At 41.4% G+C, this 25939-nt stretch overlaps 1 protein-coding gene across 3 annotated transcripts in view; it reads left to right on the forward strand.

Moving 5' to 3' along the window:
* Nucleotides 1–22795, forward strand: part of LOC133421720 (SH3 and cysteine-rich domain-containing protein 2-like) — a 40164-nt gene extending 17369 nt beyond the window's left edge. The window contains exons 4-11 of one of the 3 annotated variants that reach the window (XM_061711456.1): nt 593–677; nt 4974–5089; nt 8941–9010; nt 9198–9304; nt 9410–9498; nt 14951–15002; nt 16020–16157; nt 20703–22795. In XM_061711456.1, coding sequence (XP_061567440.1) covers nt 593–677; nt 4974–5089; nt 8941–9010; nt 9198–9304; nt 9410–9498; nt 14951–15002; nt 16020–16157; nt 20703–20801 — 756 coding nt within the window. In that variant the 3' untranslated portion in view covers nt 20802–22795. Of the gene's footprint in view, nt 1–592; nt 678–4973; nt 5118–8940; nt 9011–9197; nt 9305–9409; nt 9499–14950; nt 15003–16019; nt 16158–20702 lie in introns of all 3 variants that reach the window. The other 2 variants (XM_061711454.1, XM_061711455.1) reach the window with 2 other exon arrangements.
* Nucleotides 22796–25939: the final 3144 nt, after the last annotated feature.

Below are 25939 nucleotides of genomic sequence, written 5' to 3' on the forward strand. Positions count from 1 at the left end.
AAAGCAGAACATTTGTGAAACCACATTAAGGCAGACTGATAAAAGCTGCAAGATAGTATGATGTGAACTGAGTATTTCATCAATTTTCCCACATTGAAAAGAAAAAAAAGACAATCTTGGGCGAGAATCTCTGCAGCTTAAAATCGGTCCCTCTCCAGCATCTTTTTTGGGAACCAGTGATGTTGCCTTCTCGCCTTTAATCCACAGTTTTTCTCTCCTCAGCGTGAGAAAGTCAGTCTCCAGTTTGTTAATGGAGGCAAACACAGATCAATCTCAGCTGGAAGTATTAGCGTGCTTAATTTGGTGTAAAATTGCAGTTGTACAAACGCACAAACACAATCACACGTCCACGCCGGGGTCTGAGCCACGTGCATGACCATGAGCGGTGCAGATGTGCTCTCCTCCTGCAGGAACACCGGTCTGAGTGCCCTCACGCGCCCGTGTCTGACCTCTGATCCAGCGATTTCCATACGGCTCCATTACGGCCCCTCAGTCGCAACACAGTCAGATCCACTTCCCTGTGCGCCTGAATCTATAAACAGGAAGTAATGGAAGCTGAAAAGCCATTCTGCCTTCTCTTCTCTCCCATTAGTCCGGAGCATTCAAGCGAAACTTCAGCTCGCCGATGCTCGTCAACGACCAACTGGCCGTGGTCAGGGAAGTCACGCCGAGCCAAGGTGAGCGCCTGTCTGTGCGTGAGGGGGTTTGTGAGTGCGTGCGCCGGCTTGTTGGCGTCCCCGTGCTTTTGTTTTGCAACGTCGCTCTTGTCTAGCCCTTTTTTGGGGTTTATTTTTAGATTTATGTGTGCTTGTGTGTGCGCGTGTGTCTACTGTAAGAACTGCCTCCGTCTCACCTGACAAGCGAGGAGCATGAAGCAGAAAGAGATAAAGCGGAGGAACAAACCCAGCTTCTCTGGGAGGCTGGCGGACGCTCGGCACCCTGAAAGTATGTGAATAAATATTTATAAGCTCTGATGTTTATGTTTTGATATCTCTGTTTATGGTTTGCACTGTAAACCCTGCGAGCGGTGAGGGGTATTCATTTTTTGGTCGGGCACTTCAGTTTGCATGTTTAAAAGTTTCATAAACATTGACTCGGCCCCTGCAGCGATCTGTATCCCAGCATCCACCAATATTTCACAAACAGGTTTTGAATACACATTGTTCGGGGTTTGTTTTCTTTACATTTGGCAAAGAAAGCTGCCGGTGGCTGAGACATAAAGGGAGAAGCTCTTTTTGAATTCTTTCCATCTCACTGTTCTCCGGGTTGTTTTTCTTATGGAGGAACACCTGGTTCAGTGATGCAGCGCCTCATCGCATATCAAGTCCACCCTGCTGACTAAAGCCCTGTGTCTCATGCTGTCACATCCCTGTATTATTCATACATCTGGGTACAATTAACCTGGACGTCCATCATCATCCACAGTTCATCAGCATGACACCTGGGCCCCCCTCCATTTGTTATGTCGGTCCCTACAGAACCCTCAAAGCCCTTTTGGAAACAACTCTATGCCTCACATCAAATTTTAATTAGCTAAAACTGAACGTTGAGTTATCAGTCCCAAGGCTGAAAGACAGAAACATCTGTCAAAATGACATGCACCACCTTTTAAAGACATCCGATCCTTAAACAACCTGGGCGTCCTTCCTGACTCAGCGTCTTCAGAACTCGGATGCTCGTGTGTCGACGAGGACGAGAGAGCGAGCTCACATTACAGCCATTCTAAAAAAATCACAGCACTGGCTCCTCATGTCTTTCAGGATCGATTTTAAGGTACTTCTTATGGTTTTTAAATGTCTCAATGGTCTTGTGCCTTCTTATTGTACGGATTTACCTTATGAACCCTGACGTACCCTCAGGTCCTCCAGCACCAGCCTCTTAAAGTTTCATTTCATTTATTGATTCATTCCAGACATGTCAAAGTCAGTATAGAATATACTGTCTGTCTGTCTGTCTGTCTGTCTGTCTGTCTGTCTGTCTGTCTGTCTGTCTGACACCTACCAATATGAGACAAAAAACCTAAACAAACATTTAAAGTAATGCGGAAGGTTTAATTTAATTATTAGTTTAATACTAAATGTTAAAGTTGTAAATTCAACTACACACTGATACTCGTATACACATTCACACCCACATACACACTACACCCCCCCAATCCCACCAAAAGTCCAGTCTCCCTCACCCAACCTGCCCCGTTTAACACATTTTACTGTTATTTATTGCTGATATCTTATTTATTTACTTACTTGTCTATTTCTATTATTATTAATAGAAAGATTATTTTTTACTATTATTATTTGCTTATTTAAATTTTTACATTTTTCTTTCTTTCTCTTATTTCTATGCTTATATTTTTCAGATTTGTTTAACGTTTTGTTTTTACTGTTAAGCACTTTGTGGTGCATTTTATTCTATGAGAAAAAATTGCTATAAAAATGAAGTTTAATTTGATTGGAGGGTCTAAAGGTCTAAAAGTCTTTGCACATTAGGACAAAGTGAATAAACACCATAAAACTGAGATTAATTCAGAGACAAAATATTGACGTTCTTCGAATCAAGCACAATGCAAATATGTTTTAAAGAAATAAAGATTTAAATGACGATGATCTTGTTGCTTTTACCGTAAAAAGAGAGGAAAAGTGAGACGGTCTTCCTGGAGAAGAAGTTGGTGAGTTCAGCTGCTCGGTTTAGGAGCTCAAACTGTATCACAGTCCCTGTGGGACGTAAACAGTTTGGAGAACTGTTGCGGTAACTAGATCCAAGCAGACTGACCCGGAGCAACGGCTGACCACATGTCTGAGGTGAAATCATATATACTTACATTATTTTTTTATTTAAAAGTCGTATAGGTTTGCAAACAGCTGTGCACAGTGAGTCTATGGTCCATTCAGGGGTTGCCCTGGTTCCGTTGGTCAGGTGCGTTTATGTTGGGAGCATAACTTTTGGAAAACAGAGAGAAGGATCTGTCTGGAGACTGTGGAGTGGAACTCAATGTCAAATTCAAGTCCTGGCCGAGACCCGCCATTGCTGAAAATAAAAGTAACGCTGCAAACAGAAACAAACGCCGCTGCAAATAAAATAAACGCTGCAAACAAAAAGAAACGCCGCTGCAGATAAAAGAAATGCTGCAAATATAAAGAAACCCAGCTGCAAATAAAATAAAAAAACGACGGAAATAAAAAAGCCACAACGGAAGTGAATAACCGGGGACTATTTTTGCCGATGCACCGGTGTTGCACATTAAAAATTACACGTAGCGACGTTGAACACTAACCTTTTCACTTATTTTCTCGTTCGTTGTTCTTCTTATTCCTCGCTCTTCTTATTTCTTCCTTTTCACTTACGTCCTCTTCATCTTCTTCTTCTCCTCTCACGTAAAAACACCGGTGCATCAGCAAAAATAGTCCCCGGTAATTCACTTCCGTTGTGGCTTTTTTATTTGCGTTTTTTTTTGTTTTTTTTTGCAGCGGCTTTTATTTATATTTGCAGCGTTTCTTTAATTTTCTGCAATGGCGGGTCTCGGCCACCGTACCTGAGCGTTAAATCGGGTCTTTTACCACATATTATCTGGCCAACAACAACACACAGAGATCATTTTGGACTTGTGAAGACATGGACCATAATGACACGTCCCACAACATATCTTGATTTCAATACCATCGCACATAGCTGGTCAATACAGCTTAGCTAGTACTCCAGTTGATGTACAACACTATAACCCTAATGCTGATGCGGCCCAGGATAACAGAGTCAGACATCTCTGTCCGAACCACTGGAGAGTGGAGGCGTCGTGTTTTCAGTCCAGAGTGGAGCTCATTTTCTCCAGGCTGCAGCCGAAGCTGCACGATCGCCCCGCCAAATTACATCTTTGATGTGAAAGCCTGCGTTGGGTTGATATAACTTAAAAAAGAAGCATTAGCAAGCAAATCAATGGCACGAATAAGAAAAAGAAAGTGTCTGGTGTGCAAAGGCGTTTAGAGCAGCAGGAGAGGAGTTAATGCTTGAAGCTTCAGTCAACGAGGGACAATTAAAGTTTTATTGATGTTCTACTGAACAATGTTTGCAAGGATTAATTTCCCTGTGTAGCCAAGGCAAGCATTCCAGGTTGATGTTTAAAAATAAAAGAAAAAAGGTTAAGATAGTTAAAAAATTGAACAATTTGAAGTCATATCAAATAATGTATTCTCCTTAAAAGGAAGTCGAGGGGCTTAAAACTGCTAAAAGATAATTATTTGTATGGAGCTGAGAACTGTAGTCTCTCAGCGCTGCTCTCTGTCGTTTTCTCTTCTGTAATTAATTTCTCTTTGCAGAAGCACCTCCTTGAGTGAAGTTCAGCTCCATCACCTCTAAATACTTAGATTAAATTTGGACTTTCTAGGGACTCTGTTGAAATGTTCTGAATCCCTCGAAAGCATTTTGAAGCTGCAAAGGCTGCAGCTTTATGCGACACAGACACACAGAACATCTGGCTGTACAGAAAATAAAAGGAAACAAAATCTCTCCCTGCTCTTTATTTGACTGTTGCCGAGCTGGACGGGTAACAGAAGCAGCAGATCCAGTTCAAAGCCTCTAAAACGCTGCTCCTCCGTGACATGTAACAACCAAGCTCATTGGAACTGTCATCTCTTATTCTCTTTCTACTCAACTACAGCTCCAGATATATCACAGCTATTAAACTAAGACACGCGTCCAGTGTGTAGCTTTATATAAATGTCTTGACGTCTTCTTAATTTTTGGCTGCAGAGCACGCTCACATCTAAAGTGGGTCACTTTGGTTTGGGCCGGCTGCGTTACTACGGATATATTTAGACCGGTTCCTCCAGACTGGCGCACGGACGACAACCACATGGTCTCGGTGTGCGTAGTCCTAATTGCAACGTGTCTGGAACTGAGACGTTGAGTGAATAATTGACGTGCGTAATTTTTTCTCTCCCTCACAGATATAAAGAGTGAGTGTGTGTGTGTGTTTTCAGAAGTGGCACGGATGCGGGTAGATCCTGTGTATGCCGCCTTGCGCTATGGGACGTCCTTGGCACAGATGAGCCGCTCCAGTTTTGGCAGTTTGTCAGAATCACCAACACGCAGCTTGGTACGGAAACATCCCCCTGTGGGTGCAGGTAGAAGACAGTCCAATGTGTGTTTCAGACGTAGAGTAAGTTGTGACAAGGCCAAACCGCTGTCCAACCTACCTATCAGCTATCAAGTCATGACACCCCGGATAGAGGCTTAAAACGCTACTCTCATGTTTATGCTTCATACGGTGTAAGGTGCATAACATGTAGTAAAATGGGACATTAACAGCTAATACGACCTCAGGTCCAGAATCGTTAACTAAAAACAGAATGCAACAGTTAGCAAATCCAACAATCCCGTTTTCATTCAAAATAACACAGAGACAAAAATATCAAATGTCTAAACTGAAGAAATTTACCATCTAAAGATAAAAAAAAGGTCATTTTGAATTTGATGGCAACACAAGTTAAGATGATGTTTACGACTGTGTAACAACAACCCTTAATATGTCTCAGAACTGAGATTCTGGTCTGACAGGATTGGACCTGCTCAACCGTCTTGGATCTTCCTTGCCTTTTTTATTTCTTTTTCCATGATCCACCAAATGTTGGCAATTGATGAAAGGTCTGCACTGCAGGCAGTCGGACTATGAAGCCATGCTCTTGAAACGAATGCAGCGTATGGTTAGGAAGTTTCTTGCTGAAAGGTGCAAGGGTTAGGGTTGGGATGAAATAAAATAAAAAGGAGAGATCCAGCTGCCGACCTCTGGGTCCTACATGACGATAAAAAGTCTCATACTACCCAAACAAGGTCACTGGAGAAAATTGGAAAATAAAGCGCTGGCAGACATTTAGACTCGTTGTTATCGGCGTCCACTAAAAAAAACCAACAACATAAGAGCGGAAGAAAAAGTGACGGGTTACCTGATAGCGGCATTTATACGCCCTTGCACTCTGAAACCAGAAGCTGTACAAGCCGACCGGTCCATGGGCAGGAACGCACCTCCGTACCCAGTACTCGAGTTGTACAAAAGAATCAGGGGGGGATGGTGGATTTTATCATATGGGGACAGATAATTTGTGCTGATTACTAATAATATAATATACTACAAATAATAGCACTGACCAAAACAGCTGCAGAAATACTGCAGGAATGACATAGCAGCAGTGAAATGCAGCCTTCTGTAAGCTTTAAATATCCACTGGGCTTACATCAAATACATCAAAACACAACAATAAAAAACACTTTTCTGAACTTCAATATGACTCTGTCCTTCACAGGATAAGTAAAATGGATCACTGCAAAAACTCAAAATCTTAACAAGAATATTTGTCCTATTTCTAGTTAAAATGTCTAATTTTAGTAAGAAAATCTCATTACACTTAAAACAAGACTCATCACTGGAAAAAACAACAATTTTCACCTGTTTCAAGAAGATTTTCACTTGAAATAAGTAGAAAAATCTGCCAGTAGAACAAGATTTTGTTCACTGGCAGATACTTATTTCAAGTGAAAGTTTACTTGAAACAGGTGAAAATTGTCAAATAAGTTATTTTTCTGGTGTTATTTTTCTGATGATGACTCTAAATGTTGAAATAGCAGTAAAACTGCATTCATTGATGAAATGACATAAGGGATGGAAAGGGGGGATGGCAGTTTTACAGGGTGGATGATTTGGACCGTTTTTATTTCAGGGAGGATGCCATCCCCCCTCATCCCCCCTCAACTCAAGTACTGTCCGTACCACCTGAGATGAAGTCTGTTGAACTGATAACAAACTGGATGACCCCCCCCACACTCTTTCGTTCAGAGGATGTAGTTTCCAATGAATTTGTCCAAAGGACAGTTGTCCACTTTGTCTAAGGCCATTTTTAAATGAACTTTGGCGCCTAGAAAACTGCTACATTTCTGGATCATGGTGGCATATGGCTGATTCTTCGTAAGACTGACGTCTACACTTTCTCCTGAGCTTCTGCAGTGATTTCCATGATAGAATCATGTCAGTTTTTAATGCAGTGCCCACCTGAAGGTCTGAAGATCACAGATTGATTTTTTTTTTTTGCCACATCCCTTGTGCAGAGCGGTTTCTCCAGAATCTCTGACTTGTTAGACAATATCATTTAGATGATGGGATACTCAGAGTCTTCGCAGCTTCATGCTGAGGAAAATCTTCCTGAAAATGTTTCACAATTTGTATTCAGTTCACAAAAGGGTAAAATGTCTCAGTTTCAACATTTGATATGTTTCCATGTTCTGTTATGAATAAAATATGCACTTATGACATTTGCAAATAATTGCATTCTGCTTTTTATATCTATTTTACTCGGTGTCAGAAGTTTTGGGGATTTTGGGTTAGTAAATTATGGAAATTTTGAACCATTAATGGGAAAAAAACATTTGGGCTGGCTGAGTGTGAAATCTGTTCTTGTATTTGTATCCGGAGGGACGCCTTTAGCGGACTGACTGACAGCTGTGGCAGAGCAGGACGTTCAGACCAAATCCAACAATGTAGAAAGTCTCTATCGTCCCTGCATAAACATTCAAGCCTCGATCAAGCAAGAATTTGTTGGATAATAGAAAAGAAGAAAAAGTGGGCACTGATTATTCAGGTTTAAAGTAATGGTTTAACAGTTTGAGGAACACATATTCCCCTCCGAGTGGGGTTATATGGTAAAAGCTGTTCAAAGACTTTCATGTCAGAGACCACCGTTTTGTTTTAAATATGTGTAAACAAATGACTGTCCAGGAAAGGCTTGGCATTTTGGAACTTAACCTTTACAGTGAAACGTCTTGCAGCTGAACAATCAGGCCTGCTGAGCTTGTGTTTGTGTGAGAGAGGGGAGGTTTTACGCATTGGGGCTCAAAGAACTATGACAAATCAGTCGGCGTTGGCCCAATGATTAAAAACTTTAATTTTTTTCACTTTTGTAATTAGCACGAGTACATCATATTTGTGTTTAGTCCGAAAGTTTAGTGCGTCCTCAGTCCATAACAATAGCCTAGTCCAGGGGTGTCAAACTCATTTTGCTTGGCGGGCCGGATTTGACCAATTTATTTCTCGCGGGCCGCACGCTCAAAATAACAAAAACGGTGCGAATCCAATCCAATAATCCAATATCAGTTTAGTTAATTTTAAAGGAAATATGCACTTTGTTTACACTCTAATTATGTAAAATATATTTCTTCAGGATCTTTTCTTGAAATTTCTTGTTTTTTTTCAAATTATGTAAGATACTTTTAATATCATTTTACAAAGATAAACAGAAACAAGTATGTTTTTTTTATATTTCGCTTTTTTATAGGAAATTTAATCAAAAGCAAAATCTTTCTTATTACATCCGAGAGTGTTTCTTTGTGATTTACAGATTTTTCCAGTACAATTAAGAGTATGTATTTTTAAAAATTGGCGCGGATATTTACGCCAGTGTGCCAAAAAAGTCAGCACTTCTCTTTTAACTGTTTTACGTCACTATCCTCGTATTCAAAACTGAAATTCTCCAAATAAATATCTTCTATCATCTTTTTTAGCAGTGATATCTTTCCTACGAAAATATCTAATAGTAGTCAGTTAATAAAAATAAACGACCGTCTAAAAAGAAATAAAATCGGCAAATGCATTCTAGAAAACTAAAAAATGTTCAAAAACTGCTCTCTTTGTGGAATAACTATGGATTTGTAGAAGAAATATATTATCGGATATGCTGCGATTCATGGCAATTATTTATGCCTTCCTTTTTAGTAAATTAACATTTAAGTTTTTTTGCGTTGGAAACGTCTCGCGGGCCGCATGAAAATCTCTCGGGCCGCACATTTGACACCCCTGGCCTAGTCAGACCTCAGTATAGCAAAGTAATAGGGAGAACCATTTATTACATAATGTCATTTGCAATAGCCTGGTCCTAACATTTTATCGTTTCCTTCTTCGAGGGGGAGGGAGGTGAAGAGAGGCAGCAGAGACAGTGCAGCATGGAGGAGGAGATAACTGAGGAGACAGGGGGTAAACTCTGCTGCATGTTTGTGCCTTTACGTGTGTGGATCTGTGCTGTATGCTCATGCTTACGTGTGTGTCCACGCTGCGTTTACCTGTGCAGGACTGTCCGTGCGTGAGAGAGAAAATGATCGACTTGCATGTGTGAGAACTTGTTTTCCGACTTCTTCTCATGACTTCTCCTCGCTGCTTTTAGACATCCTTGTCCCAGACACGGAGATGGAGATGGAGATGGAGAAGGAGAAGGAGGTAGAGGAAAGTGGCGAGCAAGCTCAGATTCCCGCGGAGGACAGCGAAGTAAAGGTATCACGCTACGCAGAAAGGTCACCCATATTTGTTTTGACCTCCTCCAGGATGTTTTGCTGCCTCACCATCTGCCCTCCCTATATATCATGTCCCCGTGTCCAGGTGCCGAAGCGCATAGAAGTCCACTCCATCCACACCTACGTAGCGCTCTACAAGTTCCTGCCCCAGGAACAAAACGACCTGGAACTACAGTCAGTAAACGCCACACCAGCTGAATGTGTCCAAGCACTTTTGTAACCACACGTGTTCAAGTGCAGGAGGGTTTATTTGTTGGTTGTTTTCCTTTAAACCATTGCATGCATAAGTATGAGCATTTTGCTTTTGTCTGTGTTTAGTCCCATTCTGTCATTTGCCCTGGCTGTTCCTGCAGGATGTGAACGTCCCCACCATCTGTGGAGGACGGTGCTGGAGTGGCTTTAAGGATGACTAATTATAAACGCGGATCCCGACGCTGTCCCAGCATAGAGCTTTCTGACTGAGCTCCGTTTGCAGCAGGAGCAGAGAGGATGGAGACAATGTGGAACTGGGAGATGAAAGGGACGGCTGACATAAAGTGAAATACCGTGAAAGTGAAGCATAAATAGACATCGACTGGGCGAAACAGGCATAGGAAGTAAAGGGGAAATATCAAAGTAGGAAATGAAGGATGAGGAAAGTACATTGGGGACAGGATATGCGTCATGCTGTTTTTGTGGGTGGATGCATTGATGGTCAGAGGACAGTGTTGATAAAAGTAGAGCAGGAGAACTGCTAACAACCATCTGTGTTGCGGCTGTCTGAGTGTGAGATATGTTGGTGAACAATCTATTTTTTTTTTAACGAAGAGGCCTGGAGGGGATGCGAAAAACTACAATATGTTGGAAAGAAGTCAGGATTTGACTGTAGTTTCTGTTGGTGTGCATGGAGCTCGTTTCTATATATCTGTGTATAAAAAAACGATTAAACTTTTAATGCAAAAGACCCACAAATGAAGAACAGATTAGATTTCCTTGGATTATGAGGAACTCCTGCCCACAAAGATGTTTTCAGATTGGACATCCATCGGTGATTACCCCAAATATGGCTCTTCACACGTTTGTGCTTCTCTGTAGAGTATGTAAAGAGCAGATATAATGCTGAATAAGAAAAAGGTTTGGACAGTTGAGCTTTCAAAGCTATCGGAGCGATAACATAAAGTTATGCAGGCATAACTTAAGTGAGGGAGTGTTTCCATAGTCATTTTGTTCCACTTTCCTGCTAAAGCATCAAAGGGTGTGCAACAGTACGGGGTCACCATTGTCGTGTTTTTCATGTCAAAACTCTCCAAACATTTTCTAATGGGGTCAGGTCAGAGCTGCATGCAGGCCAGTCCCGTCTGCAGCCACCAGTACGCTGCATGTGGTTTTGCATCATCTTGCTGAAAAATGCATGAATGTCTTGTTTTTAAAGCAGCGTGATGTCAGTTTACTTTCTGCAGTAATGGGGCTATGACAGAATTGGAAATCCGCTCTGCTAAAGGCACTGATGCAACCACCAGTCCAGAAAACATTTCCACCGTGTGAGGGTCCATTCCTGCTGCCTTCCACACCTCTTGGTATTGTAGTGAATGACACAGGTTTGCCACAGTAATCCATTGTCCGGTTGGTTCTATCAGCTATGAAGGACCGTTCTTCACGCCCTGCCGTCTGAGGAACAAGGTCACGTTCGTCAAGCGCCGCCTTCCCCCATTGCTCTTCATGTACTGAAATGTCTCCTGATTCCTTGAAACCACTAATAATAATTTGCAGTGTAGAAGGGCAAATATGTTTTCAAATATTTCAAAATCATTTCTCACACATTTGTTGACACCATCAAATGGAGATCTTCCGTTTATCTTATCCTGCACCTAATGACATCACCAGTTCGAATCATTATTGTTTCACCTGTTGTTGCTTTTTTAGCCTCCATTTCTGTTTTGGAATGTTTTTCCGACCTGAAATGCAAAAATTAATGTTTATTAACCAATTAAATTAAGCAGACAAGTGAAAAACATTCACACTGTCTGCAAAGGAAAGTAAAAGCAGATGTAAAAATCACTGCATTTAAAAAAATAAAAAATTGCATTACTATAGTCTTTCAGCTTTTTTGGGCCCAAAAAGGCCGATAAACAATGTTACTAATACAGGCTTATGTTGCCCCGGCCTAGAAGGAGCAGAAGAGCCCGCAGCAAAATGAAAGACGTCAATCAAGCGCCACAGTCCTGACGTTTTACGACAGAAAATAAATGGAAAAACGCGCAGGACCAAAAAATAATCAATATACAAGGACAAAAACAAGCCTTTCCCCCTAAACATGCACTTATGTGGACAAAATTAATTTTCAGAACAAATCTGATGGGGGGGGCTTAATTTAAAACATAAAAGGGAAACATTCTCTGGGCTTGCATTCCTTACCATTAATCACTTCTATGAATAGCACAATTTAACACTCACAAACTGCATTAAAAGCAAAAAGAAGCTTAGTGTAAATCATTGTTCTGGTCTTCCTTTCTTTTTTTTGTCTTGTAATGTGATGGCTAAAAATAGCTGCAGCTCCGTTCTTATGAGGAGGGCTGCTCTGGTGTTGTTGGACCTCATGCAGTTTTTTTAATTGGATCTTTTTGCCTGAATCCTTTCCTCGCACTGTAAATGATGGCAGCTTTATCCACTTCTCCAACAGGTGTGTTTAACATTCGGTCGAACTAAATATTTTCTTCGCTGCTGCTTCAGTCGCTATTTCTCACGGATATTGAGAGTTCTGCATTTAAACAGCAGCACAATGTGCTGCCAAGTGTGGTTCACCTGCTCCCGCAGACACTCATACAGCTTTTTTTAGACCTGAAGTCAAGAAAATATTGGGTTTCTTGCCCAAAGGCCCTTCGTGACGTGGAGGAGCTGGTCATCAAACTGCCGACCTGGAACTGAAACAACTCCTCTCCCACTTCTGAGCCAAAATGTTGTGGTGCAAAGAGTTGAAATGGTGTCTATATCTATTCACTGATAAATAAGGGAGTGGAAATGAAGTGTGTGCAGGCATGAAGCATTATAAACTAGAGAATATAACAATTGGGTACACATAAGCAGTACTCGAATTGGGGGGGGATGAGGGGGGATGGCATCCCCCCTGAAATAAAAACGGTCAAAATCATCCCCCTAGTAAAACTGCCACACTGTTGGCATAAGGGATGGAAAGGGGGTTTCCATCCCTTATGTCATTTCATCATGAATGTGGTTTTACTGCTATTTCAACATTTAGAGTCATCACCAGAAAAATAACACCAGAAAAATAACTTATTTGACAATTTTCACCTGTTTCAAGTAAATTTTCACTTGAAATAAGTAGAAAAATCTGCCAGTGGGACAAGATTTATCTTCTCATTACAAGCAAAACAATCTTGTTCCACTGGCAGATTTTTCTACTTATTTTAAGTGAAAATCTACTTGAAACAGGTGAAAATTGTTGTTTTTTCCAGTGATGCGTCTTGTTTTAAGTGTAATGAGAAAATTTTTTTTACTAAAATGAGACATTTTAACTAGAAATAAGACAAATATTCTTGTTAAGATTTTGAGTTTTTGCAGTTATCAATTTTACTATCCTGTGAAGGACAGAGTCATATTGATAAGTTCAGAAAACTGTTTTTTATTTTTGTGTTTTGATGTATTTGATGTAAGCCCAGTGGATATTTAAAGCTTACAGAAGGCTGCATTTAACTGCTGCTATGTCATTCCTGCAGTATTTCTGCAGGTGTTTTGGTCACTGCTATTATTTGTAATATATTATATTATTTGTAATCAGCACAAATTATCTGTCCCCATATGATAAAATCCACCATCCCCCCTGATTTCTTTTTTACAATTCGAGTACTGCACATAACTGTCTAAAATGTGGCGAAACATTTTAAGTACAGACAACTAAGCGGAATGTGGAGACTTATCCTTATTTTGCCAGTCGGTCTTCTTTTACCCCCTTGAAAATAATTATACTTGATTTTAAACTTCTGCTGCTTACCTTTATTCATACCAAATGTATTCACATGCACCATGTGGTTACTAAGACACACTCATGATAAAATAGGTATATCCTTTTTTAGCAGGAATCTTACACATACACTGACCAATAATATCAACGCACATACCGCATAGATAAACTTTGAGTCTTGACTTCTCCCAGTGAGATTAGTGAATTGTTGAGGTTTTTTCACATGCAGCAAGTCCACATTGTGGGAGGTCGGTGTGAACAGTATGCAGCCGATCCTTCCAGCGTCTCCAGTAAAAGGACACCCCTGAATGTGGAACTAATGGCATCCTCAGCGGAGGGATGTCTGTCACAGCTGTGTCAGAAGGACTGAACGTGTCTCATTAAACCATCAGTCGCTTTAGAGAGACCGGCAGCCCATTGAACACCTTTGGGGACGTTCTGGATCGGAGGGGGGACAGCATGTTCCAGCTCCAGCTCCGAGAAGAATGGGACAATCTTCCAAAGACCACAATTGGCAACCTGGTGACCCCGACACCTCGGAGGTTTGTTGCTCTCCGTGACGCACGTGGTGGCCACACTCCACACCCAAAGCTGTGAACTCCAACCAGAGCCTGCCATGGTCTAATGCTGCATAAACTGAGGGTTTTTGCACCGAAAAGTGACAGCAGTCTGTTAATGTTGAGGCACTATTGACATTTGATATTTAGTGGTGTTTATTCTGAAATGTTTTGGTGCTGGTAAACAAATATTGAAGCAAAATGACCATATGCATTTATATTTTGGGTCAGTGTAGTTAGAAAAAGTGAATCTCTTCCAAAGAGAAAACCCACAGAGTCTGAATAATTGATAATAAAGTAATTATACAACGAAGCTACTGCTTTAGGTACAGGCATATATAAAGATATATTATGCAGTAGATATTTCACATTTTCATATTGCAAAAGATAAGTACCTTCAAAGATAAAATAAGTCTCTTGAGTCGGTGTAAAGTTATTCACCATCCAGTTTTGGAGGAATATAAGCAAGGCTGCTGTTCCTTCAGTGATCATTTAAGCAGGTTAATCCTACGTAAAATATGCAAAAACCTAAAAAGAGAGAGGTCTTTTTAGGTTTAGAGAAAAAGCTACAAGAGCTTTTCGAAAGCTAAAAGTTTCAAGTTCAGTTCTCCAGGCGATGCTGGTTTAACTCTCGTGTTAAACAGGTTGTGTTTGTGCGCTTTTATATAGGGCAGTTGTGAAAGCGCAAACCCAAGAGATTAGACGTGCAAACAACTGGGACAGCATTTCTCCCCGTCTTTCTAGGACAGGGGGGTACTCGTGCGTAGAAAGGTCTCTTCAGAAACTGTTGGTGGGGTCGGCTGCAGAGTCCACGTAGCCCTCCTGACTTTGGAGTCGGCTGCTGTGTAACCTCTCCAGAGGGACACGGACTCCTCCACATTTTACCCAGCTTTGTAACCATGGGTACGACAGCTTTCTGTGACACTTAGATAATGTTATCTTTTGTGCCTGCTCTCAGCGCTCCTTTCTTCCTTTTCTGCTCTTACAACATCCCATCTCCCCATCACGTATCCCATTCTTGTCTCTTTTGACCACTTTTTTTTTCACCACCCCCCCTCCCCTGTTCATGCATCCTTTCTCCAAACCCTCCTCTTTTTTGTATCTCCTTTAGGCCCGGTGACCGGGTGCAGGTCATAGACGACTCCAATGAGGAGTGGTGGAAGGTAGGTTGCAAACATCTCCATGTGTGCGTCCATCCCCTGAGATGTGTGTGTCTTTTGCGTGCCCAGAAAAGGTGCGAATGCCCCATTATTGTGCACGTGCTAATTTAAGTCTGTAAATGAATCCTTGTGTATTGCACCTGCTCCATTTTCATCAGCATGCAGGCAGCCACAGACAGAAATAGAGCATCATTTCCTCCGAAAATAAAAAAAAAAGCATTAAACATAATGAACGTAACAAGTGTTTCAGCCTTAAAAGGTGTCTATTGAGTCTGTAATGAGCTCCACTTACTCCCAGTGGAAATAAATGTGTTTGTGTGAGTGCACTCGTGCCTGTTTCCGTTTCAGTGCAAAGGCAAGTTTCACCCAGACTTGTGGATGTGTGGTGGCTGTGTGTTTAATCAGCTGCCCTTGTACTCACTAGAACGTATGTAGTTGTTGTAAAACACTCTCAATCAACAGACCCATTCCAAGAAAGCTTAATGTGAATGCATGAATCGTCCGCTCATTACTAACGCCTAATTTGTGAATAACTTCAATTAATACTTCAACACCTGAGGCGGGTAAAAAAGTTGCCACATTAAACAGGATCCTTTGGTTTTACTTGGTGAGAATTGGACATTATCTGTTGTTATTTTTGTTTAAATACTCCTTAAAACAAATGTAGGCATGGCTCTGCAGCCTCGGCGATTATTCATTCAATCAGACAGGATTTTGATTGAAAGGACAAATGAAAATGTCCTTCTTGATTCCTCTTATAAATAACTCAATAGATGATGACAGTTCGATAGTGGTCAGCTTTTCTGGGGTGCATTTATCAGAGAGACACGGATTAATCGTAAGTCCCTACAACAGACAGACAATCTTCACTGAAAAACAATGCAGAATGAAACGTAAGAGACAAATACGACACTTTGGTAACCTCTGCGTAAGAATGAAAGTCAGCTCAAGGACCCCGAGAAAGGTTGGGTGGACAGATGATGAATGTTTGTTTCCTGACGGTTCACGTGTGCTCTCCAGGGTAAAAGTGGTGACAAAGTTGGCTTTTTCCCTGCCAACTTTGTGCAGCGGGTCCGCCCCGGGGAGCGGGTCTGGCGCGTTGTCCAGGGTCAGTCTGGAAGGCTGGAGAGAGGACACATGGCGGTGAAGGAATCCCAGGTAAAGCACACGCTGATTTAAGATTCGCTTGGTTACATATTAACATGCTGTTTTGTTTATTTAAAAGGCTAAAGGGACAAATTACAAACTTTAAAGGGGACCTATTATGGCATTTAATACCTATTTTAAACAGGCCTTGAATGTCTTAAAAACAAGCTTTTGATTGTTTTTGCTAAATAAATTAGATATTCAGCCTCTGAGCCATGTCTTTATCATCTCATTCTCTAACCTCATTATCTATGCAGGATTCTGAGTGGGCGGGGCTATGATAATGAGGCTCTGTGCTGATTGGCTGCCTGAATGACGCGATACACCGCTACGAAAAAATTGGCGTAAGCTCCGGCCGACAGAGTTAGTTGTGGGCGTGGTTTCATGCATCGGAGGCCAACCTATGTAAATCGCATTTTGGTTACGTAACGACGGGAGCAGAATCTGAACGGCTCGTAGAAGCCACATCACACTGGATGGCTCATCCGGGCGGCTGTACAGACACTGCAGAATTTGGCTGCTTTCCTCCTTCTCTGAGTTGGCAGGCTGAGGGGAGACCACTTTATATATGTTAAAGCAAGAAAAAACGTGTTTTTCATAATAGGTCCCCTTTAAACATTTTGAGAATGAGCTCATTTGCCACCTGTCTCAGAGTTTGATAAGAGTTCTCTTACTTCTCTGAACATCGGCTGACCACGTCTAACAAATCCCCCGCCAGCCTGGCTCAGCCAAGTCTCTGGAGGTGGATTTCTAAACCGAGTCTAAATGAGAGGATTCAGTAAGAGGACTGGATGTTACAATCCCTTATCACCACTTCTGATTTATGGGATACCTGAAGATGCCTGCCAGGAAAGTAATGTCTAGGAGTTTGTGGCAGGGTGGAGGAGCGGCAGCCACTCAGGCTGATGGGACACAGGTGTGGCCCGTCAACCTCTCCACCCTGCCAGCCTTATAAGGGAGAGACTGGAGCTGCAGCTGGGGATGTTGGAGAGGCTGCTGAAGCTGGTGCACGCGTGTGAGTGAATAAAAGGGCTCTGCACTAAACTCCGTGTCCTCTCTATCCTGTCCGTCGGGCCCCGTAGCTCTCGCCATGCTACAGAGTTTTACCAAGAGTGGAAGAGGTCTAAGAGCTTTACCAGGGTCATCATGTAGGCACCGTGTTTCAGTGATGTTTGGATGGTTGGCACACGACACCTCCAGAGGGCTCTTCAGCAACATCTGGCATCCCGGGGGGGCGCCCTCTGTTCTGACCCCGTCTACACACTCTGCTACTGCTGCTTTGGACCCCAGTCCCTCCTTTCCATCCACAGCCAGGGACTGGTTCTTGCAGCAATGTCCGCCAGCACCTTAACTAGCTACTTTATCTGCAGGAGGTTTCTTTAAAATAACGATCTTGTCCTTAAAAACTGTATTATATGCATATCTAGAGGCACTACATGCAAAAAACGCCCCCCACACAGCTGCCAATGTCTGCCAACCTAAAAATGTGTGAAAGATCAAACCGTGACACGTGTAAAGGATTATGAATTATAATAAACGGAGGAGTGTTAAACTGCAGTCAGTGCACAAGCCGGTTCATGTGATGTGTTGTAGACTACTGAGGTCATGCTTCGTCCTTGGAGTCCTGCATGGCCAGTAGGCATAACAATAGAGTCCATCTGCAGCCAAGGACTCCAATCTTTTTATTTATTCATTTATTCTATTAAAAATATTCAAGTCAAATGTTTAGGGGGGGGGCATGTAGCTCAAAAGCCCTGACATAAAGCAGGAAAACCCTCTGTATCTATTCAAACGATAAAGATATAAACTGAAAGAATATTACATGTCACACAATTTAAGCAGTTGCTAAGATTGCTGACTCACAGAATAAAAGGAACTGCGTGGATGTGCAGAACTCTGGATCATTTATGCGCCTTACATCTTTATCCTTTGAGAATTATTTGGAGAATGAAGTGTTTTTGCTGAGAGAACTGTAACCCATCTGTAGAACTAACTGAGTGAGGGAGGAGGGTGCAATTAGAGTTTTGTGTTTACAGGCGGTGACAGATAATTGCAGTGGAGCAGGAACACTGGTGATCCAAGGTGTTATTAGCAACTCTGCACCCATTGTGGACTTTTGAGCGGTGGCTCTGTTGGCTGAGTGGGGGCTCCCAGTGGGACGTGCCAGGAAGACCTCACCATGGAGTCATCCAGGAGTCATCCAGGAGCATCCTCAGCAGATGCCCGGGCTGCATCATCAGTGGATCTCTGAGACCCTCCTGGATGACCCAGCTTGTCACCCCCATCTCTAAGGGAGAGCCTGGACAGCCTGCGGAGGAAACACATTTCCGCCGCTTGTACAGGACTGTCTCAGAAAATTAGAATATTGTGATTTTCTGTAATGCAATTACAAAAAAAAAAAATGTCATACATTCTGGATTCATTACAAATCAACTGAAATATTGCAAGCCTTTTATTATTTTAATATTGCTGATCATGGCTTACAGTTTAAGAAAACTCAAATATCCTATCTCAAAAAATGTGAATATTCTGGGAATCTTAATCTTAAACTGTAAACCATAATCAGCAATATTAGAATAATAAAAGGTTTGCAATATTTCAGTTGATTTGTAATGAATCCAGAATGTATGACATTTTTGTTTTTTTAATTGCATTACAGAAAATAAAGAACTTTATCACAATATTCTAATTTTCTGAGACAGTCCTGTAAGGGAGAGCCTGGACAGCCTGCGGAGGAAACACATTTCCGCCGCTTGTATCTGCGATTTTGTTCTTTGGATCTCTACCCACAGCGTGTGACCATGGGTGAGGGTAGGAACGTAGACTGACTGGTAAATGCAGAGCTTCACCCTTTGGCCCAGCTCCTTCTTCACCACAGATGCTGAGGCTGTATGACTGCGGATGCTGGACTCATCCGCCTATTCCTATGCCCTTTCTCTTAAAAGACACAACTAGGCAAGGGAAGGCAAGGCAAGTTTATTTGTATAGAACAATTCAACACAAGGTAATTCAAAGTGCTTCAGTTTAGTTTAGTTTAGTTTATCTTGTTTTGGTCATTTACATTTTAAGATGTTTGCATATACACACTGTATATGTATACACACATGTGTGTATATATATATACATATATATATGTGTGTGTATATATATATATATATATATTTTTTTTTTTTTTTTTTTTTGACCAAAAAGGTATAGGCTGAAGCCTCCTGGCTTATTTTGCCTATCCTTTTCAACAAAAGGCAGACTACAGAAAAGGAAAAAGGGTACTAATAAGAAAAAAATGAAACGAATGAACAAAACAAAGAAAATTAACAAAGAAGAGAAGAAAATAAATGTGGTCACTCACGATTGAGGACAGCTGCAGGAGGAAAGTTGCATAATTTAGACAGTTTAATATGAAGATAATTTATATTAGTGTTCTATATTTATCTATTATTTTAGATTCATAATTTTTTTAAAATTTGTAAATTGAGCTACTTTTTCTTTAGTTCCTCATCCAGGCAGTTCCATAGTTTCACACCTTCGACACTTTTACACCTTGACATTTTTTTTTACATCAACATTCAAAGCAGCAAGACACAATTAAACAGTAAATAACAAATAAAATGAAATAAAATGATAAGAAAAGAGGTAAAATAATAAAAAGCACAAGTTGTTAAAAAGTAAGGGCAGTAGAGTACAGCAGGTAAGTATTTAATTTAAGAGTATACGCTTCAGTAAACAGTAATGTTTTTAGCCCTGATTTAAAGGATCTACAGTTGGAGCAGACCTCAGGTCTACAGGAAGTTTGTTCCACCGGTGAGGAGCAGAATAACTGAACGCTGCCTCACCTTGCTTGGTTCTGGTTCTTGGGAACCACAACAAACCAGATCCAGATGAACTCAGGGGTCTGGCAGCTTCATAGGGAACTAACAGATCCAGCATGTATTTTGGTCCAAGACCATTCAGGTCTTTGTAGACCAGCAGTAAGATTTTAAACTCTATCCTTTGACTCACTGGAAGCCAGTGTAGTGATTTCATGACCGGTGTAATATGGTCCAGTTTCCTGGTGTTTGTAAGGACTCTGGCAGCAGCGTTCTGGATCAGCTGCAGCTGCCTGATAGATTTCTTGTTAAGGCCTGTAAAGATGCCATTGCAATAATCCAACCTACTGAAAATGAATGCATGAATAAGTTTTTCCATGTCTTGTTTAGACAGAAACCCCTTAATTCTAGCAATTTTTTTCAGGTGGTAATAGGCAGATTTAGTGATAAACTTTAGATGGCTGTTGAAGTTCAGGTCTGAGTCAAGAATTGCACCAAGATTTCTGGCTTGATTTGTAGCTGTCAATGACATGGAGCCAAGGTGAGCGCTGATCTTTTCCCTTTCATTTTTAGGGCCAAAAATGATCACCTCTGTCTTTTCTGCATTTAGCTGGAGAAAAATCTGGCACATCCACTCATTGATTTGACGAATACAGTCACTCAATGAGAGTAAGGGACTGCAACTACCCAAATGTTAAAAATACATTTCTTTCAGTAAACAAACTCTCCATTTCCGTCTCCTCCTTTTTAGATTTGTGTCGGGAAGCGAGAGGATGGTGAAGAGTTTCTGAAGCTGAGCAGTGGGAAGAAGAGAGGTCTGGTCCCAGCCGACTCCATAGAGGAGATCTGAACCCCCGTCACCCCACTCCTACTCCACCCAGGGACTCGCCCATCTCCAGACTATCAGCACCAATCCCCCATGTCCCCACTGGAGAAATGACAGCCTCACCCTCTCCGACTAAACTGCAAAAATCTGGAAGCATACAAGCGTGAATCGTGAATCCCGTTGAATCGCTGGACTGTGCCAAGTGTTGCTTTGGGCTCATCCTTTCCAACTCAGTGAGTCAATGTAAAATGCTGAAGTAAAAGAGTTTTCTCATTTTTGAATCAGATGTCGTTTTTTCTTCATCATGAACATGTCTACAACCCTTTGAGGAGACTGAGTCCTGTCATGGGAAGATGATGCCTGTGTCAGTGTCCGTTTCTTGTTTCTGCTGCTGTGTTTCATCCGCTCATTTTTTAGGGTTGTTCTGCCCTGGGGACTGATAACAGCTTCATGCACTGCTACGCAATAAGAGACTCTTGCCAAGAACAACCACTGCCACCCGTGGAAAGCTATACTGCCACCCCGAGAGCCGCCACAATCAAAGGAAAGGAGTTTGCAGGAATAGGAGCCTCTGAAGATTCTTGTCATGCACCACTTAAACCTGTATTTTCCTGAGTTTTTCCAGTGTAAAATGACAATTAAAATATGCTAGAAAAGTGCTTCAGCATCTTTTAATTTTTGGTATGGACCTCAGGCTCAAATGATCTTTCAAAAGCAGCTACAAATCAAGAAACTCTTGAACTCAAAAGCTTTAAAAAGAATTCTTTACAGATAGTAACGCTGAAAGATTTTGTGTGTTAGGTGTTTCTTGACCACTTGTTTTTTGCAGTGATTGTCCAGGGTCTATGTCGTCTTATGTTACCATTTCCGGCACAAAATACGTGAAACTTGAGCCTCTCTCAGAAAAGTGGTTGTTTTGAAGGCTTGCGTGATCACGGAGCATGCAAGAAATATCCACAAGCGGCGGAGTTTGAAGTGTCCGAATCCGTCCTCCTGTTTTCACATGGAGCAGCTCGCAGGGTGCACACACAGCCCGGCGTCTGCAGAGACTAGCTTAAGAGCAGCAGCGGGTGTTTTGGTGAGAGCTGCTTGGCATTTTAACTTGTTCACTCGAGCTCAAACAGCACGTAATAAACTGCAGCCAGTCTGCCAGAAAAACAACAACGCAATGGGGATCTTTCTGGGCCCTGATCCCGAGTTTAAGTTTCACTCACGGTTTCCAGGATGCAGCGAAACAGCAGGAGGAAAGCAGTGCATCACGGGGAAGGACACAATTGTTGAACCGTTATGAGTCAGCGTGTGCCCGAGTAGTCCTGCACCCATGGATGCACAAGTCATCATTGATCAAAAGTCAGCCTGTCATCCTTCAGTCCCTGTTTGGCCTCTCTTGTCCTCTTGTTATTGATGTGACTGGTCAGCTCTGACATAGTGGGCACATTCTTTTCCCGTATGGCAAGACGCGTTAGATAGTTTAGATATGTACTGATTTGTTTTTGTCATCATGTATTCAATCTGTCTGATGCGCTACTTTAAGAGAGTACAGTACCTTACGCTTGAGAGGTGAAGCGCACACTTTGCAGAGGAAGACAAAAAAAAAACTGGATGCTTAATGCAACAATAAAATGAGAAATTATGAAATCATATATAATAGTCGAGCTGCTGTTTTTGAGATTTAGCTGATATTATCCATTTTAGTCTGCATTTCATGTGTGAAGGCCTTTAGAAGGGGTTGCAAATGCATCTCTCATTTTAATGACAAGAGTAACACTTTCCTATACGTCCTTTCAATAAGTTTATGTTGCATCATCACCATGGTGGTATCTGATTTATCTACCGTCACTTCAACATGAAGAATTTTTAGTTTGTTTTAAAACATGCGCTCCACAGAGCAAAACTGGAATTTAGTTCACACCTCACGCTTCACAGATTTCAAAAGCTGAAGTATGAAGTTTTGATGTTTTTGGTTGTTTTTTTTGGTTTTTTTGGTGTCTTGAGTCAGTGGCTGGTACATACCTCAATAAAAGGTCTTTACAAAACCTCGTCTTCCCTTTTCAACAGATAGTGATGCTTCAGGTCGTTCATGCAGGTCTGGGTAACCGGGGGATGCAGCTTCTGCTGTTTTTATCTCACTTAGTTGTCATGCACTGTTTAGATAATGGCGAGCTCCACATTGAGGCCACTTCTTCAGTATTTTTCAGTGTTGTCCGTACATAATGTACCATCGCCGTGCACGCTGGAATGCTAGACTGATGCTCAAGACAGCTGCAACATAAATAGCAGATAATAGCACTGCTGGAGGGAGTGTAATTAAGGCCTGTTTACCTTATATCACACAGCTACACAAATCAGAGGAGCAATTACATTTTATTTGTTATTCAGTGGATAAAAAGAAGCCAATCTCTTTTTCTTATGCTAGTGTTTTTAATCATCCAAGCAGCCAGTTAAAACAGTTTGGCCAGCCTATTTCAAAAAACCTTGTATTATATAGAACAATGTTGTGCTGGTTTGCACGGTTTGTCATGATTATTAGTGAAAATGAAAATCCACCTGAGCATCACTTGATAAAAGGGAATATCAATCCTCACAAGAATTGCATGGTTCAGTTTAAAAGCAGTCGATAGTGGTTTGTGTCCCCATTGCCACTCATTTTTTCTTCCCTCCCTTTGTGATCAATTAGTTATTGTGTTATGACAAAAACTAATCTAACAGAGGTGTGATTTAAAAAGAAACTCTCTCAGTCCTCCTTTTCCCTCTTTCTGTTCTGTCTCCACTCACAGCATGTGAATCTCAGCGGGATGACCGATCGTGTACGTTAAAAGGAGTGAAAAGCAGAAAATGAGAAAAAGAGGCATAGTTTCCCACCGCACTCATTCAAACCGATTCAGTTATTATGAAATGTGTATCTAATCATTGATTTTCTTTGTAATTTTTGGGGGAAATGACTATTATGTAAAGCTGTGGCATAACATCTCCACGCTCTAGAGAGCTCCAAATGTGCCATTAACAGAAGCGATGTTCCCAGGTCGACGGTTGCATCTATCATTTGCTAATAGCTTCTCATTTATTGCAGCAGATGAAACACCAGCTGACAGCCGGCACCCATGGTTCATGGGTAATGCAAGGGTTGTTATATAATAGGACATGCCACAAGTGAGGAACAATACAGTACAAGAGATTTACTACTCTGTTGACCTCGGGGTCGCGGTCAAACCATAAATGAGCTCATGGCGATGTCTGAACAAAAGTCACCGTATGACCTGATTGTTGGGTTAATGACATAAAAACAGATGTTTGTTTTGCTTGTGTTTATTTTAGCGTTTAAACCGCTGCAGTTCTCTGTAATGACGGAAATAGTGCAGCACGATGCTGCTGCCATTTCAAGAGAACTTTTACACCGCATTATCCACGGTAACATCAAAGTACAGCGATGTGAATCCGTCCTTTTACCCCCTTGCACGAGACAAGATTGTGGCGTTAGCCGAGCATCCTGAAGCCAAACAGTTGTCACTGGTTTCAAAGGAAATTATTCACGCCAGAGAGGAAATGAATTTATGCATGCACCTGACAGCTCAAATAAGCACCTCAATCAAGAGGTTTTTTCAGTTCCTCTTGCTCTTATTTTTAACACCATGAGTCCAAATATCAATTTACAGTGACTGTTTTTTTTATTTGTTTGGGTTTTTATTTTACATGTAAAAGTCAATTGTGAAAGTCTTAAATTGTTTTTAGTATTTTTGTGTCTCTTTTTTTCTGGTCCCTTATTTACAGGACTGTCTCAGAAAATTAGAATATTGTGATTTTCTGTAATGCAATTACAAAAACAAAAATGTCATACATTCTGGATTCATTACAAATCAACTGAAATATTGCAAGCCTTTTATTATTTTAATATTGCTGATCATGGTTTACAGCTAAAGAAAACTCAAATATCCTATCTCAAAAAATTTGAATATTCTGGGAATCTTAATCTTAAACTGTAAGCCATAATCAGCAATATTAAAATAATAAAAGGCTTGCAATATTTCAGTTGATTTGTAATGAATCCAGAATGTATGACATTTATGTTTTTTTAATTGCATTACAGAAAATAAAGAACTTTATCACAATATTCTAATTTTCTGAGACAGTCCTGTATATAACACTAGTTTTCAAAAGCAGGCAATGTGTTGAAGGAACAGATCTTTGGTTGATTTTTACCTCCCCGACAGTGACAGTAACACACCTCTATTAGCTCTTGACAGCACTTCCTATCAGCCGTGACTCAGAGCACGGCGAGTCCTCCGAAGCTGATGAAACTTTCCCAGTGTGGGAGAGTGTTGAGCAGTCCCATCGTTCTCTCCCGCCTCACAGGGTCTCGTTTAATCTTCCTCTGTTTTGATCTGCCTCTTGATCATTCCCTGTCTCCTTCCTTTCACTCGCACTTTACAGCCACAGACACTCACACTCTGCAGTGTCTTTCACTTGATCATCAGGCTCCAGTCGGCTTTCAACCACCTCTTCCACCCTGTTTTTGTCACTACCTTCGTGTCAGCGGTGCTCTTTCTCGCATCAGTGTGGCTCTCAGTTGCAATGGAGACCAGCTCCTCCACTGATTGATCCTCCTTCGTTATTGTGAGAAGCTTAATCTGCACACATCGCCCGATTTTCTTATTATTGAAATGAACAACACTATCAATAATGGTGCGTTTCACCTGGAAGTTCAGGTTCTGCTTTGGCCATAATGTCTATTTTCAAAGGTAGTAAAACATGAGAAGGGGAATAATTAAGACCTGGTGTAAATGCAGTTAATTATAACATTTGTCCCGGCATCATGTCTGGCTGACCCTGCACAGAGCCTGCGGGGCTTGCTTGTGCGCTTGTATAATAAATGTCTACTATCATTATCCACAGTGTCCCCCCATGTTATTATTACGTCCCATGACCTTTGGAAGTGCCTCCCAGCAAGTGTCAGGTCCACCAGCCTCGGTGCCTTGTGTCGGGGTTCGGGTGAGCAGCGAGCAGTAACATCAATAACAACAGACAGAAAGAGAGAGGAAGGAAGAGGAAACACAGAACATCAGCTGCTGTGCTGAACGTTTGTGTCTCATCTTTTATTCCTCATTCATATGGCTCTGAAAAAGGGATTGAAGATAAATATCCAACATTGTTGTAGGCCAGGGGTC

Source organism: Cololabis saira, chromosome 21, assembly GCF_033807715.1.
Source record: "Cololabis saira isolate AMF1-May2022 chromosome 21, fColSai1.1, whole genome shotgun sequence".
NCBI classification, from domain to species: Eukaryota; Metazoa; Chordata; class Actinopteri; order Beloniformes; family Belonidae; genus Cololabis; species Cololabis saira.